General features: G+C 35.7%; 1 protein-coding gene across 2 annotated transcripts; it reads right to left on the minus strand.

Moving 5' to 3' along the window:
- Positions 1 to 6,357: 6,357 nt before the first annotated feature.
- Positions 6,358 to 11,721, minus strand: LOC137739490 (ATP-dependent 6-phosphofructokinase 6). Of its 2 annotated transcripts, XM_068479077.2 has the most exons (13): positions 11,421 to 11,721; positions 10,391 to 10,437; positions 10,241 to 10,280; positions 10,068 to 10,130; positions 9,844 to 9,981; positions 9,421 to 9,579; positions 9,260 to 9,313; positions 9,024 to 9,092; positions 8,788 to 8,917; positions 8,265 to 8,521; positions 7,352 to 7,400; positions 7,063 to 7,217; positions 6,358 to 6,793 (listed from the first exon to the last, which is right to left on the minus strand). In XM_068479077.2, the coding sequence occupies exons 1-13, from the start codon at positions 11,679 to 11,681 to the stop codon at positions 6,605 to 6,607; spliced, it is 1,611 nt and encodes a 536-aa protein (XP_068335178.2). In that variant the 5' UTR covers positions 11,682 to 11,721; the 3' UTR covers positions 6,358 to 6,604. The 2 variants fall into 2 exon arrangements, 1 of the variants encoding a protein (XP_068335178.2); XR_015966350.1 differs by lacking the exon at positions 7,352 to 7,400 and having other exon boundaries at positions 11,421 to 11,706.
- Between the last annotated feature and the right edge of the window lie 3,508 nt (positions 11,722 to 15,229).

Here is a 15,229-nt window from a genome sequence, read left to right on the forward strand (position 1 = left end):
ATTTACTATTTATATAAAAACATATAATATACTACTCATGTTCTGATCACAATAAGAAATTTCTCGTTTGTATTGCGTGCAGATGGAGGAGAGAGACAATTGACAAGAGACTCAAGTTTGCAAGTTTGCATTGATTCCTTACCTACTGTAGATTTCAGTTCCCATGTGCCTGGGAATGGAAAATAAATTAATACTTTTATAATGTCAAAAAATTAAATTAATAATTAGTTTGAACAAATTATTGGAAACTTCCAGCGATATATATCTTGCTTCATTGAATAAATTTTAAGAAAAATTAATGTAAATAATTTGAAAATTTTGAGTTTTAACGATAATGACAAAATAAAGGTAAAGTGAATAGTACCAAGATTGACTTTTTAGTTTAAAATATGATTTTTTTTTTTTGTTAAAATAAACAGTACTATAAGTTTTTCGTTAAAATTCCTTAAATTTTAATATGTGATGTTAATTGGAAGCCTGAAACGCATGCATGCCACCGAACCAAATTCTAAAACATCATTGACCCATAAAATAAATAAAACAAGTCCAAATCATCCATCAATCAAATGGACTAGATATGCGTTTTGAACAATAAACTGAGGAATGTGCACTCTTTAACGGTAATTGTGTTAAATGCATATATGCACATAATTAACTATGACCTTCTATTGTAGCCAATTTTGAGAGACACATACACAACAAGAGCGTCAAGGTAGTTGTATCTCAAACTTAACACGAATCATCATATGTTTTGACTTTTTAATATAACTTTTTTTTAAGGCATCATTGTCACATCCCGGCCCGGGTGGGACCACTTCCCGGGCCTGCTCCACCACCGTAGCACGATATTGTCCGCTTTGGGCTTATCATTCCCTCACGGTTTTGTTTTTGGGAACTCACGAGCAACTTCCCAGTGGGTCACCCATCATGGGATTGCTCTAGCTCCCTTCTCGCTTAACTTCGGAGTTCCTACGGAACCCGAAGCCAGTAAGCTCCCAAAAGGCCTCGTGCTAGGTAGGGATGGAATGTACATTTAAGGATCACTCTCATGGGCGATGTGGGATGTCACAATCCACCCCCCTTAGGGGCCCGACGTCCTCGTCGGCACATTTCCGGCCAGGGATAGGCCCTGATACCAATTTGTCACATTCCGGCCCGGGGCGGATCACTTCCCGGGCCCGCTCCACCACCGTAGCACGATATTGTCCGCTTTGGGCCCCCAGCGCACCCTCACGGTTTTGTTTTTGGGAACTCACACGAGAACTTCCCGATGGGTCACCCATCCTGGGAATGTTCTCGCGCACTACTCGCTTAACTTCGGAGTTCCCATGAACCCGAAGCCAGTGAGCTCCCAAAAGGCCTCGTGCTAGGTAGGGATGGAATATACATTTAAGGATCACTTCCCTGGGCGATGTGGGATGTCACAATCATTCACTAAGATCATTAATTTCTTGGGCAATTAACATGAACAATCTTTTTTGACATTTGGTATCATTTTTTTATTACCGTAGAAGACATAACAATCACATAACACCAAATCATCTCTGCATAATGTCAAAAAGTAATTATTTCTGCTAATTGCTCTAATTTCTTTCTTAAAGATTGATGTTGATGTTACCCCTCCTTAGTTCATTTTCCTCCCGTTGTTGTAACTAGGAAAATCTCTACAACTCAAAATTTTCCTTCTTTAGGTTTCGTGTTTAGGTTTTCGTTAGGCTCATGTGACATCATGTCACAATTTACGATTATCTTTTTTATGCTTTATTAATTATTCAGGTTATTCGTGTGAAATTTGCATGATTGTGAATAAGTGTGTCAATTTTTTTGTCGCGATACATTAGTAAGAATCATATATGGGATATGCTTTACAAAATGGAATGTTGAAGACGTGCATGTAATAGACAATTATTAATTCAACACACGCAATTGTTTGAAGTTGGACAATTACTTGGAATTATCATTTTTGGACATTTGGTTTCAGAAATGATTAATTTTTAGTAACAATATATTGATTATATATCGATCAATAACACAACTATGACATAACGACCATATGCACAACGATAATAATGATATGGTAAAAATTGATTATTTTTATAACCAAATATCAAAAAGTAATCATTCCAACTAATTGCCTTTTAAAGTTTGAGTCATGAACAATTAATAGGCTATAGCCTTTATGTCATATTCCGGCCCAAGCCCCCATTACATACTGGGTCCGACTCCATCATAGCACGATATTATCCGCTTTGGGCCCCGACCACACCCTTATGTTTTTGTTTCTGGGAACTCACACGAGAACTTCCCAGTAGGTCACCCATCCTGGGATTGCTCTTGCGTAAACTTGCTTAACTTTGGAGTTCCGTTGAACTCCGAAGCCAGTGAGCTCCCAAAATGTCTTGTGCTATATAAAGATGGAAATATGCATATAAGGATTACATGATCCACTTCCCTGGACGATATAGGATGTTACACTTTAGGAGCAATGAAAAGTTACAATATATAAAGAGAGAATGCGAAAAATGGTGAAACATTCATAATTTCAAAATTGCCCTCTCTCATTAAATTTTCAAATAAAATAAGAAAATCACAAACCAAAAAAACCCACAAAGTGATTACTAACTAATTTTATTATTTTTTAAAATAAATTATTATTTTGTTTTCCGCTTTTTGTTTCTTCAAATAAAAAACCAAAAGAATCAACGCGTATGAAAAAAGGCTAGTGTGTGTGTGCGCGCGTGCACGTGTATATATCACTATATTTTTTTTTTTAAAGAGATGATAAAATCATTTACACTAATTATCTTAAACTACATAGAGATGAATAGTTTAAATTCAAGACAATAGACCGAAATCCTTGTCCATGAAGATAATCCACCACGTATTTCTCTCTAGCGACCTTTCAATACAACAATCTTGCCATGTACTAATGACACTCGTGAGTGTTCAGAATCTTGAACACGATCATCAAATGGTGCATGGCTTGAACTTGAACACGTTGAGTAGCTAATTGCCATCTTTGAATTATGTTCCACCAGTAGACATCGATATAAATTTAGCACTTAATGCAGTCATAACTCATGTGTGCTTAATGATTACAAAAAACGAAAAGACAAAGAATTAGGTGTAGTCGAGTAATCCAAAGTTAAGGAAAATAGTATTATAAAATGTTATGTTAAAAATATGAGATGACAGAAAATTCATAAAGAGTTCTACTTTTAAAATGATTTCCTTAACATTTTTTTAAATATAATCCTTAATGACCCATGTGACTTTTGTAGATGGATAATTAGATAGAATATGAATAATATTTGTCAAAATAAAAGTTCAACGTGAGAATTGGCAGTAAATGCAAGTTAAGGAGGAAAATCGGAGATATACTCAAATTCGTTATTTAAAAAAAAAGGGTGATTCAAGAGAGACAATATTTTGTAAACCACATCTAGATCACCTCTCTAATAGAGGTGAGACTTACTTATATTGTGGACCCTACGTCTATTAAAGAGAGGGTTTAGGTATGGTTTACAAAATGTGATCTCCCAAGTATTTTCAAAAACAATAAAACCAATATGATTTTGCCTTTTATTTATATAGTGATGCTAGAGATACCACATTTTTAGACGATATTTTATTGACTACATAGTGTGGTGATTGATGATTGGAATCCTTATTTAAATCCTTAAGAAATGAATTCCACTATCAATTACTATATTATGTAATTTACAAAATATGGTCTAAGAAGTATGGTATCTCCAATAGTTAGTAAATTCGCGTATAATATGCATATTAAAACACATACATACATACATACTTTTAAAAAATACTTTTGTTTTCTGTACTCATCTTAAATTAGCGTACAATATGCTTAGGAAACATGTACATATGTACTTTTTAAAATACTTATGTTTTTCGTACACGTCTTAAATTATTGTATAATTTGTACATTAAACACGTATGTACGTACTTTTTAAAATATCTATGTTTTTATACACTTCTTAACGATTCATTAAATTGCACGTTTTTTAAAAACTCCAACTTAACTTTAAATGTGAAAATTTTCACGTTTAATACACATTATTCTCACACATTTTTCAATAATGCATATAGAATTTACGTTTTTAATATGTATTTTTAACATATTATAGAAGACCTTCAGTGGTTTAGCTCTATATCGATAAGAACACATGTATTTGTTCAACAATTCTCTTTTACAATGAATGTAATCTTGTATATATTCTTTATAAAGGACCAAAAATACCTTGCTTACATATCATTGGAAAGTGCATTAAGATAAACATGGCGGTAAGAAGAGGCAACACAAAAGTGTGTTAAGAAGAGGTAATACAAAAGTGTGTGAACTATAAAAACTAGTCAAAGTGGATCGTCCTACACTAGCATTTCCGCAGAATAACTCTCCTGGAGGCAAGCATATTATAAGAATAGCATCTAGTATGTCCTTTACAATATTTACTGCCCGATAATCAATTCAATAGTAGGTCCATTTTTAGCCTCGGTAAAGTCCATCTTCTTGTGATAGGAATGAACAAGAACAAATAAGTTTTAGCTAATGTAATAAAGATACCAATTATCGCTCCAAAACTCCACGTTTCATTTATTTCAAATAGCTTATAAACATACATGTCCAGGATAGATATATTCCAACCTCCCAAGAACTGTTACAATTAATGAAGAAACCAATAAATTTAGATAGAAAGCAAACATAAAATAACCCAAATTTTATACCCGAGTATACTAACTCCTCTTCTGCTTCTGGTAAATCAAAAAGTAATATGTCACATCCTGCTAGGGAATAAATGATAAAATGATAAACCGTATAGGATTGGTTGTGCCCAAGAAAGGCACTTGTTACAATGAAATCATGGAGATGTTTAACAAAGTCCAAATAAATCTCCCATTACTTGATGCTTTAAAGCAAATTCCTTAATTCCGATTTTAGAGTTCAAGAAAAAAGCACAGGCAAGTCAACTAGCGAGGAATAAAAACTAATAATCAACTTCCCATTTTTGATGTCCCACAATTGCGCTAGGTTAGAAACTAAGGAGAATGACAGGGGTCATTGGGTCATAAAAGCTAAAACTTGGGACAGAGGAGGCTAGATTAGTCAAAAGATGGTTATTAGTTCAAGGACGCAGGGTGCCTCTGATTTTTCAAGGTAAGAAGGGGTAGGAAAAATGCCTCGAGCCAATTTTTGAGTATTAGGCGCCACGGCGCTGAAGTAACCCATGCCATGCTCCTAGGAAAAGCTTGAACGACCTTCAACAAAAGGGTACATGTACTCGAAACTGACACAGGTGGTAAGTAGAGATTACCTAGGGGCGTGAGACAACTCTCTCTAAGGAACTTGGCAAAATAGCCCCGTAAGTTCAGGTGAAGGGGTGCCCCCTCACAAAGGGGGTCGCAGTGACCAGGTCCTTGCGACTGTTTACCAAAATCACAGTTCTCTACAAAGTTGTAAGAGTTGAATTACTTATCCCTCAGCCTATTAGTGAACTATCTCTCTAGGGATTGTGGAAAGATGTTCACTAGAAATATTCTTGTTATTGCTTCGACTCATATTCCCCAAAAAGTGGAACCTGCTCTAATAGCTCCAAATAAATTAATATATTAAGATACGAAGGTTTCTCATTCCACAACAAGGAAAGCACATTTAGCACCACCTTAGGGGATGGCATGGCCTTAAATAAAGTTAAAGGCGAGGTTCAAACGGGGAAGGCTTACGGTGGATACCTAGGCACCAGAGACGGGAAAAAAGTAAGTGACGAAATGTTTCGAGGAGTTGAAAATAAGTGTAGATTTGGAGATTCCTGAATAGGTTAACCTTTCGAACTACTGCTTAATCCATGAACAGGCAAGAGACAACTTGGCAAATTGAAACATCTTAGTAGCCAAAGGAAAAGAAAGCAAAAGCGATTTCTGTAGTAGCGGCAAGCAAAATGGGTGCAACCTAAACCGTGAAAACGGAATTGTGGGAGAGCAACATATACGTTGTGTTGCTAGGCGAAGCAATAGAGTGCCGCACCCTAGATGGCGAGAGCCCTGTAGCCAAAGGCATCACTAGCATGCACTCTGACTAGCATGCATAGTTTTACTAAGCGATTATTGTAAGTAGTTTCTCCGATATATGCCCCGAACTTGTGAACAATTTCCATTTCCACCTTTAACTTTTGTTTCATCGAACTACCATCCTGAATTTTTATAGATAGTCAATTACCTTCCCACCGTCATACTACTCCACAATGCATCCAAAATTTCGTTCATAGTTATCAGGTGGACAGTGCATAAATGAGCCCAATCCTCTAATTATAAATCATTCTGAAAAGAGAAGGGAAAGCTTAGTTGGGAAAAAGAGTGGAGAGGAATCATATCTGCCCACAACTCATAACTTCTCATTTGTTTCATAAGTATGCAATGACTCCTTTTAAAGATATCGATACGAAAACACAAAACAGCGACAGATTTAGGGTGCTCTTCTAAAGAATTACATCACACATGAAGACAGATGGAGCGAAAACGAATAAGAGCGCCATGAACACAACAATCTTTGATTTCGGAAACATGCTTCTAGTTGAACCCTTTCCTATTCCTACGCTGAAGTTACTTCAGTATGGTTTTCCCCAACTATCAGTTGGGCTTTTGTTTCCTCTTCCTTTTCCTCTTTCTTAATTGCTTCAACCTCCTTGAGGTCCAAGAAGCTTGGCTGATTGGTTGACGACAGTAACCGTGCCCACATTCTGTCAGTGATCACAACCTTGTTCTGCTTCTCGGTCACCCACTGCGCATGAAAGAACAATCAACTTGAGCATACAACTCAATCACAAGAATGACAATTCATGGCAGTATCCAAAAATGAGAGTGCTCTTGTATCCCGAATAATGTAAAATCGATTTTTTGCCTATGTTCTTGTATCACTCGCTTCATCATATTGCCTATTAGCTTTTGAAGGGGAATGTAACGTGCTAGAGTTTCCCCACTTCTGAATCATATGTGCTTCCCTTCTTTTACTGAGATAGCTAATTAAACCAAGAGTAACTTTCAACTTACACGGAACGGAATGTAAGCATGCCTCCCGTTAACAGGGCCGACAGTGAAGCCCGTGTATCCAGCCATCGCACCATGAATGGCACTGTGAGCAAGGAGGGTGCAATATACATTATCAGATGCATTGCTTGGAATTGCACGGATCATGTAAGTAGGATCTGCAAGAAATGAATGACAGTTGTTAGGTTATGTAAGTTGTTCCACCAGACTTTACGACAACATCCGTAGAATCAGACAATAAAAGGGTAATACTTCAAAATCCGAAAAGAGGCAATGTTTCAGTGTAACAAACCTATATATTTGAGATTTATAGTGATATTTCTCTGTTTCGAGAAGTGGTCCTACAAGAACATAATCAAAACCAATACAAATGGTAAGAAGTGGCATACCCACGGTTAAGTCACTTAAAAATGTTAGGGATAAACAATAGCATATGATGTCAACGTCATCAAACAAGTAGGCTACACTGCTTGTGGCTACATTGTTTGTTTAAGATTAAAAGCGTTTGGCTGCTTAACAAAGTCTTCTTGAGTCCCCCGCCCCGTTTTCTAATGGGGGGTAATATCAACAGTCTTCTAAAAATCCCTGCCTAGTGCCGCCTAGGCCCTGCCAAGGCACTAGGCGGTTGGCCACGGCCCCGATTAATGCCTAGGCATTTGAAAATTTAGAAATGACGCCTAGACCTGCTGAGGCACCCGCCTAGACCGCCTAGCCTGCACAAACTCACCTAGACATCCGCCTAGGTTGCGACTCACTTAGATAGAAAATAGATAACTATCATTTTGCATTATTCTTTTTTAATAAATTGTAAGAGACTTGTTGAATACTTAAATGAACACACATTATATGCTTGTGTCCCCATGTTTTCATTATGTTTCAAATTTTCAATACTTCATAATATATATATGTCATTATATTTTGTAATTTATGATGTAATTATTTATATTTTAAGTATAAATAGACACTTACTTACACAAAATATAACAGATTTACTTAAGTCTGCCTACGCGCTCCGCCCGCTGCCCGCCGCCCGTCTTTTAGAACCTTGAATATCAAAAGGAAAAAAAGGCTACTGTGCATCCCTACCTTATTCCAGAATGGACATGCTTACACCAGCAAAAAAGTGTATAAAAGACAACCACACTGATGAGGCAGGGCTAACAACATTTCTAACATCAGGCATAGAAATAACGCTGGCATCTTACCCTAATATTTTGCGATAACCACAGACCAACATCTTGGAGAAGCTTATTTCCGGAAGCATCCTGCTGGTTCATGCTTTCAGCAAGAAGTTCTTGTCCTGCACCTTCAGCCATTACTATAACCAGGTGACCATCCTCCTTCAGTCTTCTTTCAATGTATTCATAAAGTCCACCTGGTCCTTCCAGATAAAAAGGCGATTCTGGAATCAGACAACAGTCGACGTCTCGGCTAGCAAGAGTAGCATACATTGCTATGAATCCTGCGTGACAAGAGAGTATCAGAATAAGAACTACATAACAGTGACTGTTACCCCACAGTTAGTCTCGTCAATGGATGCACATAGTCAACAACCCAATATATACTAAGGGATATCTAGTCAATATGCAGAGGGCACAATTATTACACATGGTCAGGGAGAATCATATCAATTGGAGAAATAAGATAGTATCAAGTGACATAATAACATCACATCAGAAGCCTATTTTCACATTATCTTCCTAAGATTATAGAGGAATGACACTTTACCACTGTAGCGGCCCATTAACTTGACGAAGCCAATACCATTCTCAACGCTTTCTGCTTCAACATGGGCTGCATTAATGGCTCGTTGAGCCTCCTCAACAGCAGTGTCGAAACCAAAAGACCTGTCTATAACCTAAATAAAAGCAATTATGGAACCCAAAATTAAGACTGCTTCCAAGACCGAATGCTAGATTTAGATCAAATACATCAGACAAGTGATGCATGGAATAAGGGAGTACCGGAATGTCATTATCGATGGTTTTGGGAATTCCTGCCACCACTACTTTGAGGCCACGCCTCCTGATTTCCTGCATTGAATAATGGCAGGTAAATAACAAATTATTGGGCTCAACTTACTTATAATTTCATCCCATATTGTTGCCCAACACTCTCAAGATTGTTGAATCTTCCAAATTCTTCGTGCCTGGGTAGCAATGGAGATGAATGCTAGTATGGCCATATCAAATGGAATTACCTCAAAAATCACCGAAGCTCCTTTCTGAGTTCCATCTCCTCCAATTACATAAACCTGACGTGCACAAACATAGTTAGTCTATGCACAGAATTTGTTTGAAGAAAGAAAAGGCAGCATAAAATGAAATCTGAAAATCTAGAGTAACATAAGACAAGATCAACCTGATTAATTCCTCTGTCCTGGATGCTGTCCACAATCTTTGAGGTAACATGCCCACCTCGCGAGGTTCCAAGGATGGTGCCACCTCGTTTATGGATGTCATTCACAACCTTCGGTGTTAAGGGGATTGTATTTCTGGCATAAAACCCTCTATATCCACCCTTCATGGAGAAAATTACTTCCTTAGTTCATGACATTGTTCAACCGTATGATCAAAGATTATCATTGAATTGAAGGCCAAATTATCCACCAACAGGCCTAAAATTATAGTCTGTTATATTTACCTCATGTAGAATGAGACCAAGGGAACCAAAAGGTTCGGTTAACTTTTTATTCATGCACATTTACACAATTTATTCTCCTATTTTGCAATATGAAGATGGGAGATTTAAAATGTCTTTGAGTATACGTCAAATATGCCTTACCTCTATTCCAAGAATTCTTTTGACACCATACATGTGGTACAGACCGCATACTATTTCCCTAATAACTGTATTCAGTCCTGGACATAGACCACCACATGTCACAATGCACGCATCCACATCATTTGACTCGAAATACACCTGAGAAATATCCAATTGCATGTGATTTGTCTGGAATACATAACACAAGGACGATAAATACAGGGAAAAAATTAGGAATGTAAAACCTTCTGACGTGGTCCAGAGCGTCGAAAGTGTGTCCCCCTTGGACTATCCTTATGAACAACAATCTATACAAAGCAAAACATTATAGAATTAGAGAACCTGAAGTTGTAACATATAGAAATGTTCATATCAGAACGAATTTGAGCAAAAAACAAATACATTATTAGTAGAGCACCTTTTGAGCAACGGTATCATCTGCATTAACGAAATACTGCCTGGCCAAAGCAAGATCATTTTTGTGAATTATAAGATCACAACAAAATGAGTTGAACGAAACACAATTGCAGTGAATGTAAAGCAAAGGAGCTGAAAGAGTCAAACTTACTTAACAACCGAATAGGACGGATTGTCTTGTAATGGATTGGGATATGTCTGCGAGATGCCATAAAACATATAAAACTGCGTGTTAGATTTCGTTTCCCCTTGCAGCAAAACAATCCAGTTAGAATTCTCATACAGAGAACTAATTCACCCCTCAAAGAACACTTAGCAAGCACAAATGTTAGAAACACAAAAATTATAGAATTTGTTTTCCGTGGATAATTAACGGCCTGTTTAGGACTCTTCTGCTCCCTTTTACTTGATCTTCTTTTATTAAAAACACGCAGAAATATTCATTCCAGATCCAAGCGCTTCCTCAAATAGCAGTTGGAAGTGCTTGACGAAAAGCCGCTTCTCCAAAAAGCATTTCTACAACCCATAAACACTTGAAAGTTTTTCTCCATACGTAATCAGAAGCACTTCTAATTGGCAGAAACCGCTTCTAACTCTTCCAGAGGCACTCCAAACAAGCCCTAAATGTCATCACTTTTTTTCATTGAATCAAATCTAAAACAAATAATGTTAGTCATAACAATTTAGCAATATCCACCGGGCACAAAATACCAAAAACAATTAAAAAATTAAAAGAAAAGTCGCCACAATTCTGGTTACTGAAGAAACAACTAAAAGCTCAAGAACCTAATTATATGGAAATCAGATTACTTATAACTTAAAATGCAACTTAAACAAGTCCCAGAAACAACAAAAGAACAAATCGAAAGCTTTTTTGCCATCGATCCAGTCATGCCAAAACGCTGCGTTTCACTCACCGCCTAAAAGCAACCGCCACTACAACACCGAACATGCGAAACACCAACCAGAAGAAGATCGCATGTTTTTAGCAGCTACAATTATTAAATTTTTTTTTTTCGAATTAAAAAAAAAAAAAAATAGCAATCCAAGTCTGCAAGTAAGTAGCATGTGACACTGATAATCCGATTAACTTTTTTCTGATCAGCCAAACAAAGCCTTAGGAAAGAGAGAAGTAGGGGGGAGAGAGAGAGAGAGAGAGAGAGAGAGAGAGAGAGAGTTACGGGGAGATCGGGGATATAATCAACTAAGTGAGGAACATCTTCGAGGACGTAGCCACCGGGGCCGGTGGCGATTTTGGGCTCCGAGTTGTCGGAAATTGCCATGCTGCCACTGGAGCGGCTGTTCACTCGGGGAGTGGAGGAGGGGCTGGAGGTGGGAGGGGAAGCCGAGAAGTAGCGAGGGTGATCGGGAGTCGCAGTGTAAGAGTTAGTAGGGTCGAAGCAGCGGAACCTGGGCCTAGAAATGGAAGCGGTGCTGGCCATATCTCGAGATTCGGGACTAGTACTAAAAAGGCAAGATACTGCACCGCGTATTTATAGCCGTTGATGACGATTAATCGGACAGCTCCCACGTATTGACTTGGAAAATTTACTTTTCTGATTTCATTTTTTAAATGTGAATTTCTTGGGCGAGAATTTAGAACAGTTTCAAAGATGTTTTGAGAATGTATTGAATTATTTATACGTACAAGGATGGGTTTGTCAATTCACATCTTTGTGGTGACGGTATTATATTTAAAAATTATGTTATTTTTTTGATACGTCATGGTGGTGTTAAACGCGTTCCACCCAAGTCAGCCACTTTCTTTCTTAGTATCTTTTATTGAAATTATTTATGTACTCGGTTATACTGCGGTTAGTCTTAAAATTGTTTTTATCTGATAATTTCAATAAAATAGTTCTTGAAATTCAATTCATACACAATGAAATTCAAGAACTAATACTAAGAGTCCCATTCTGCTAAACTCTATGATCTAAAAAATTTTCGTCACTCATTGATTGATATTAATCCAACGGTGAAAGGAAAAGTAGAAATTTTCGTCACTCACTGTTGATCTTAATCCAACGATGAAAATAATAATAATAATAATAATAATCTCACCGTTAAATTAAAATCGAATGATGATTGACTCTTATTTTTTAAAACTATTAAGTTTGAAAGAATAAGATTGCCAATTATGTCAGAAAAATAAAATAAGGTGGTGAAGTTAACACAACACTTGGCCAATATATAACTCACGTTTGAATAATAAATTAATTTTCTGGATTATGAGGTTACGAAATTACATGCATGTGGTTGCAGCTCATCTGCCTAATTATCATTTTTGGCATGTAATAAACCGTGGAAATTTTGGCTCTTCAGATTGAAATATTTATAGGCTATTTAATAACTATTTTTTTTTTTTAGAAGAATAATTTTTTTGTTTTAGTATTCATATTTTTTTTGTAAACGACAGCGTTATTGGGTTAAATTGTCCAATATAAGGAGGAAGCAGGATCAATGGAATCAAATCGACATTAGAGTGCATAGACATTATTTTTTTTCGACACTGTGGTAAAACATCATATGCTTGAAAATTTGTTTGATACTTACTTTTAGTTTTCAATTTTAACTGAAAACAAAAAACTGAACACCAAATTTAGGAAAAAAAAAAAGAGTAGCTTTTAGTTTAAAAAAATAAACTAATATCTCATTTGGAGATGTTTTAAACACGTCATGTTTAATTATGATATATTTATATAAAGAAAGTGTATAAAAATAAGAGAATTTTAACGAAAAACTCCCGGTATTGTTCACTTTAACGAAAAACTACATTTTTACATTAAAAAGTCAATCATAGTACTATTCACTTTACCCTTTATTTTGTCTTTATAGTTAAGAATTCAAAATTTTCAAATCATTTTCATTAGTTTTCCTTAAAAATAATTTATCTTTTTTTAAATCCCTCCTTCCTTCGTATCTTTATGTAAGTAAACATGGCCTTAGTGCATTTTATCCATTGTTTATCAAAATCAATAATGTCAAATTCTAAACAGTTTTGATGCCTTCATTCATTATTCACGCTGATATAGTGCTAACTGGTGACGTCGAGATGCATGCCTGATGGCTGTGGGTTCGTCCGCCGCTTCATGAGTCACGCCTTTCGATTTGGATTTTTTTTTTTTTTTTTTTAAAGAACAAACGATATCATCTATATTAAGAATGTAAAAATGAGTTTACGCTTGAAAATGGATGAGCAATTATGTGGTTCAAATTCATATTTTACGATAATTAAATTTAAAATCTCTCATTTAAAAATGACGAAAATTACCATTAAATTATAATATTAAATGACTTTTCAATTTGATTTTTTATATCAAATAAACAAACCAGTGAAGGTCACTAAAGAAGTCGGGGATGCAAATTATTGATGTATGACGTTGTTGGAGCGAGCATGGGTTTAAGTTGACCTTAGATGTCACCATTTTTATAAAACCAACAACTCTTTTGAAGTCACAAGCTTCATTAAAATTTTTTTAACAAAAATGCTTCCAAAACAAAAAAAAATATTCAAAAGTAACCCAAAATAATACAGGGGTATTTTTGTCATTTTAATAGTGTTTTTTAATAATTAATTCTTTTTGTACAGTTTTTTTAATTCGTACCTCACAATAGGCTAGCAATAATGTGATTTAATCCGTTGTTCATTAAATATTATTTTCTCTATTTTTAATCACGTTCAAAACATCTTAAGAGACTGTAATGCCAATTATAAAAAAAGCCTTCCGCACGCTCATAATAATGCGATTAAATTATTTATCAAATGATTGTTTTTTTTAACAAATGATATTATCTACACTAAGAGGGAGGGGGTGAGCTTAGCCTCACAATGGGTTAGAAATAATGTGATTTAATTAGTTGTTTATTAAATATTATTTTCTCTATTCTTAATGTAAATTTAATATAATGTAGATGGAAATTGAAAGACTGATTTTTATTATGTGAATTCAGCTACTTTGATTGGTTTGTGAGAGGTTTTTGTTAACATGATCTAATATTATTCATTTACTTTAAATATCTGACTTTCCTTTTGTCAATTCACGCATATACATTTAAAATGGGTAAGTCACGCTTAGAATGCAGTGATTAAAAAAATGTCTTTTGCACGTGGGTGAGTGCGTGCACGAAGGCTATTAGAAGAACAAGCAAGGGAAAAAGAAATATTTATATTCCAATCCAATCAACCATGCAAAGTTAAGTATTATCTTATTTTTTCAGTCTCCTAATATTTTTAATATTTGAATGTTCGAACCAATTACTACTGTTCGAAAACAAATATTTGCAGTTTTATTTTGGGTAGTGATTTTGGTTCTCTTGTTTTAACCATTTGCACTTTAGTTCGGAACTTAGGATGATATTGTATCGACTTGGTCAATTGCTTATGTGTGACAATGTTCTCATTTTTGCATGACCACTCGTTTCCTTGCCTTTTGACTTGTTTCTACGATAGTGGTTTTTTTGCAGCAACGATAACGGTTGTTTAGCTGTAAGGTTTTATGTTTGGGTTTTATGTATTTTGAGCTTCAACTTAGGTTTTGGTCCCATGTTCTTTCTTTTTGCTATTTGTATTTGGGCCCATTGAGTTAATGAAATGCATTCTCCTTGCCCAAAAAAAAAAAAAACCTTGTTTGTGAACACTTGTGTATAATGCACTTTTCCACTCGTAAAAGCACTTATTTTGGTAAAATTAGCTCATTATAAACATGTATAATTTTTTTTACTAAACGTTCCAGTGCTTCTCCAAGATCATTTTCACCCCTCAAGGAAATTGGACAATAGGCAATTATTGCGTTAGTGAATAGTAACTGCTCCAGTACACCTTCATCTTGTAAAATAAGTTGCCAGACAATTACTATTAAAAAATTGATAAAAAAATAATATTATTTCTATCTCCTCCTCCCTCCCTTTCTTTTTCTCCTTCTCCTTCTCCTTTCTCTGTTGCTTCCCGTCTTCTCCCACACCTCACTGATGAAATCTAACGATTCAAACC

The sequence above is a fragment of the Pyrus communis genome, chromosome 9 (genome assembly GCF_041283825.1).
Source record: "Pyrus communis isolate YQ-2024b chromosome 9, ASM4128382v1, whole genome shotgun sequence".
Lineage (NCBI taxonomy): Eukaryota > Viridiplantae > Streptophyta > Magnoliopsida > Rosales > Rosaceae > Pyrus > Pyrus communis.

Excerpts from the sequence above, each read along its gene's own strand:
- LOC137739490 (XM_068479077.2), bottom strand. The coding sequence starts at position 11,681 with ATGGCCAGCACCGCTTCCATTTCTAGGCCCAGGTTCCGCTGCTTCGAC. Across the intron at positions 10,131-10,240 it reads ATGATACCGTTGCTCAAAAG|ATTGTTGTTCATAAGGATAG; the intron begins GTGCTCTACTAA and ends TGCTTTGTATAG. Across the intron at positions 6,794-7,062 it reads ATGCTTACATTCCGTTCCGT|TGGGTGACCGAGAAGCAGAA; the intron begins GTAAGTTGAAAG and ends TTTCATGCGCAG.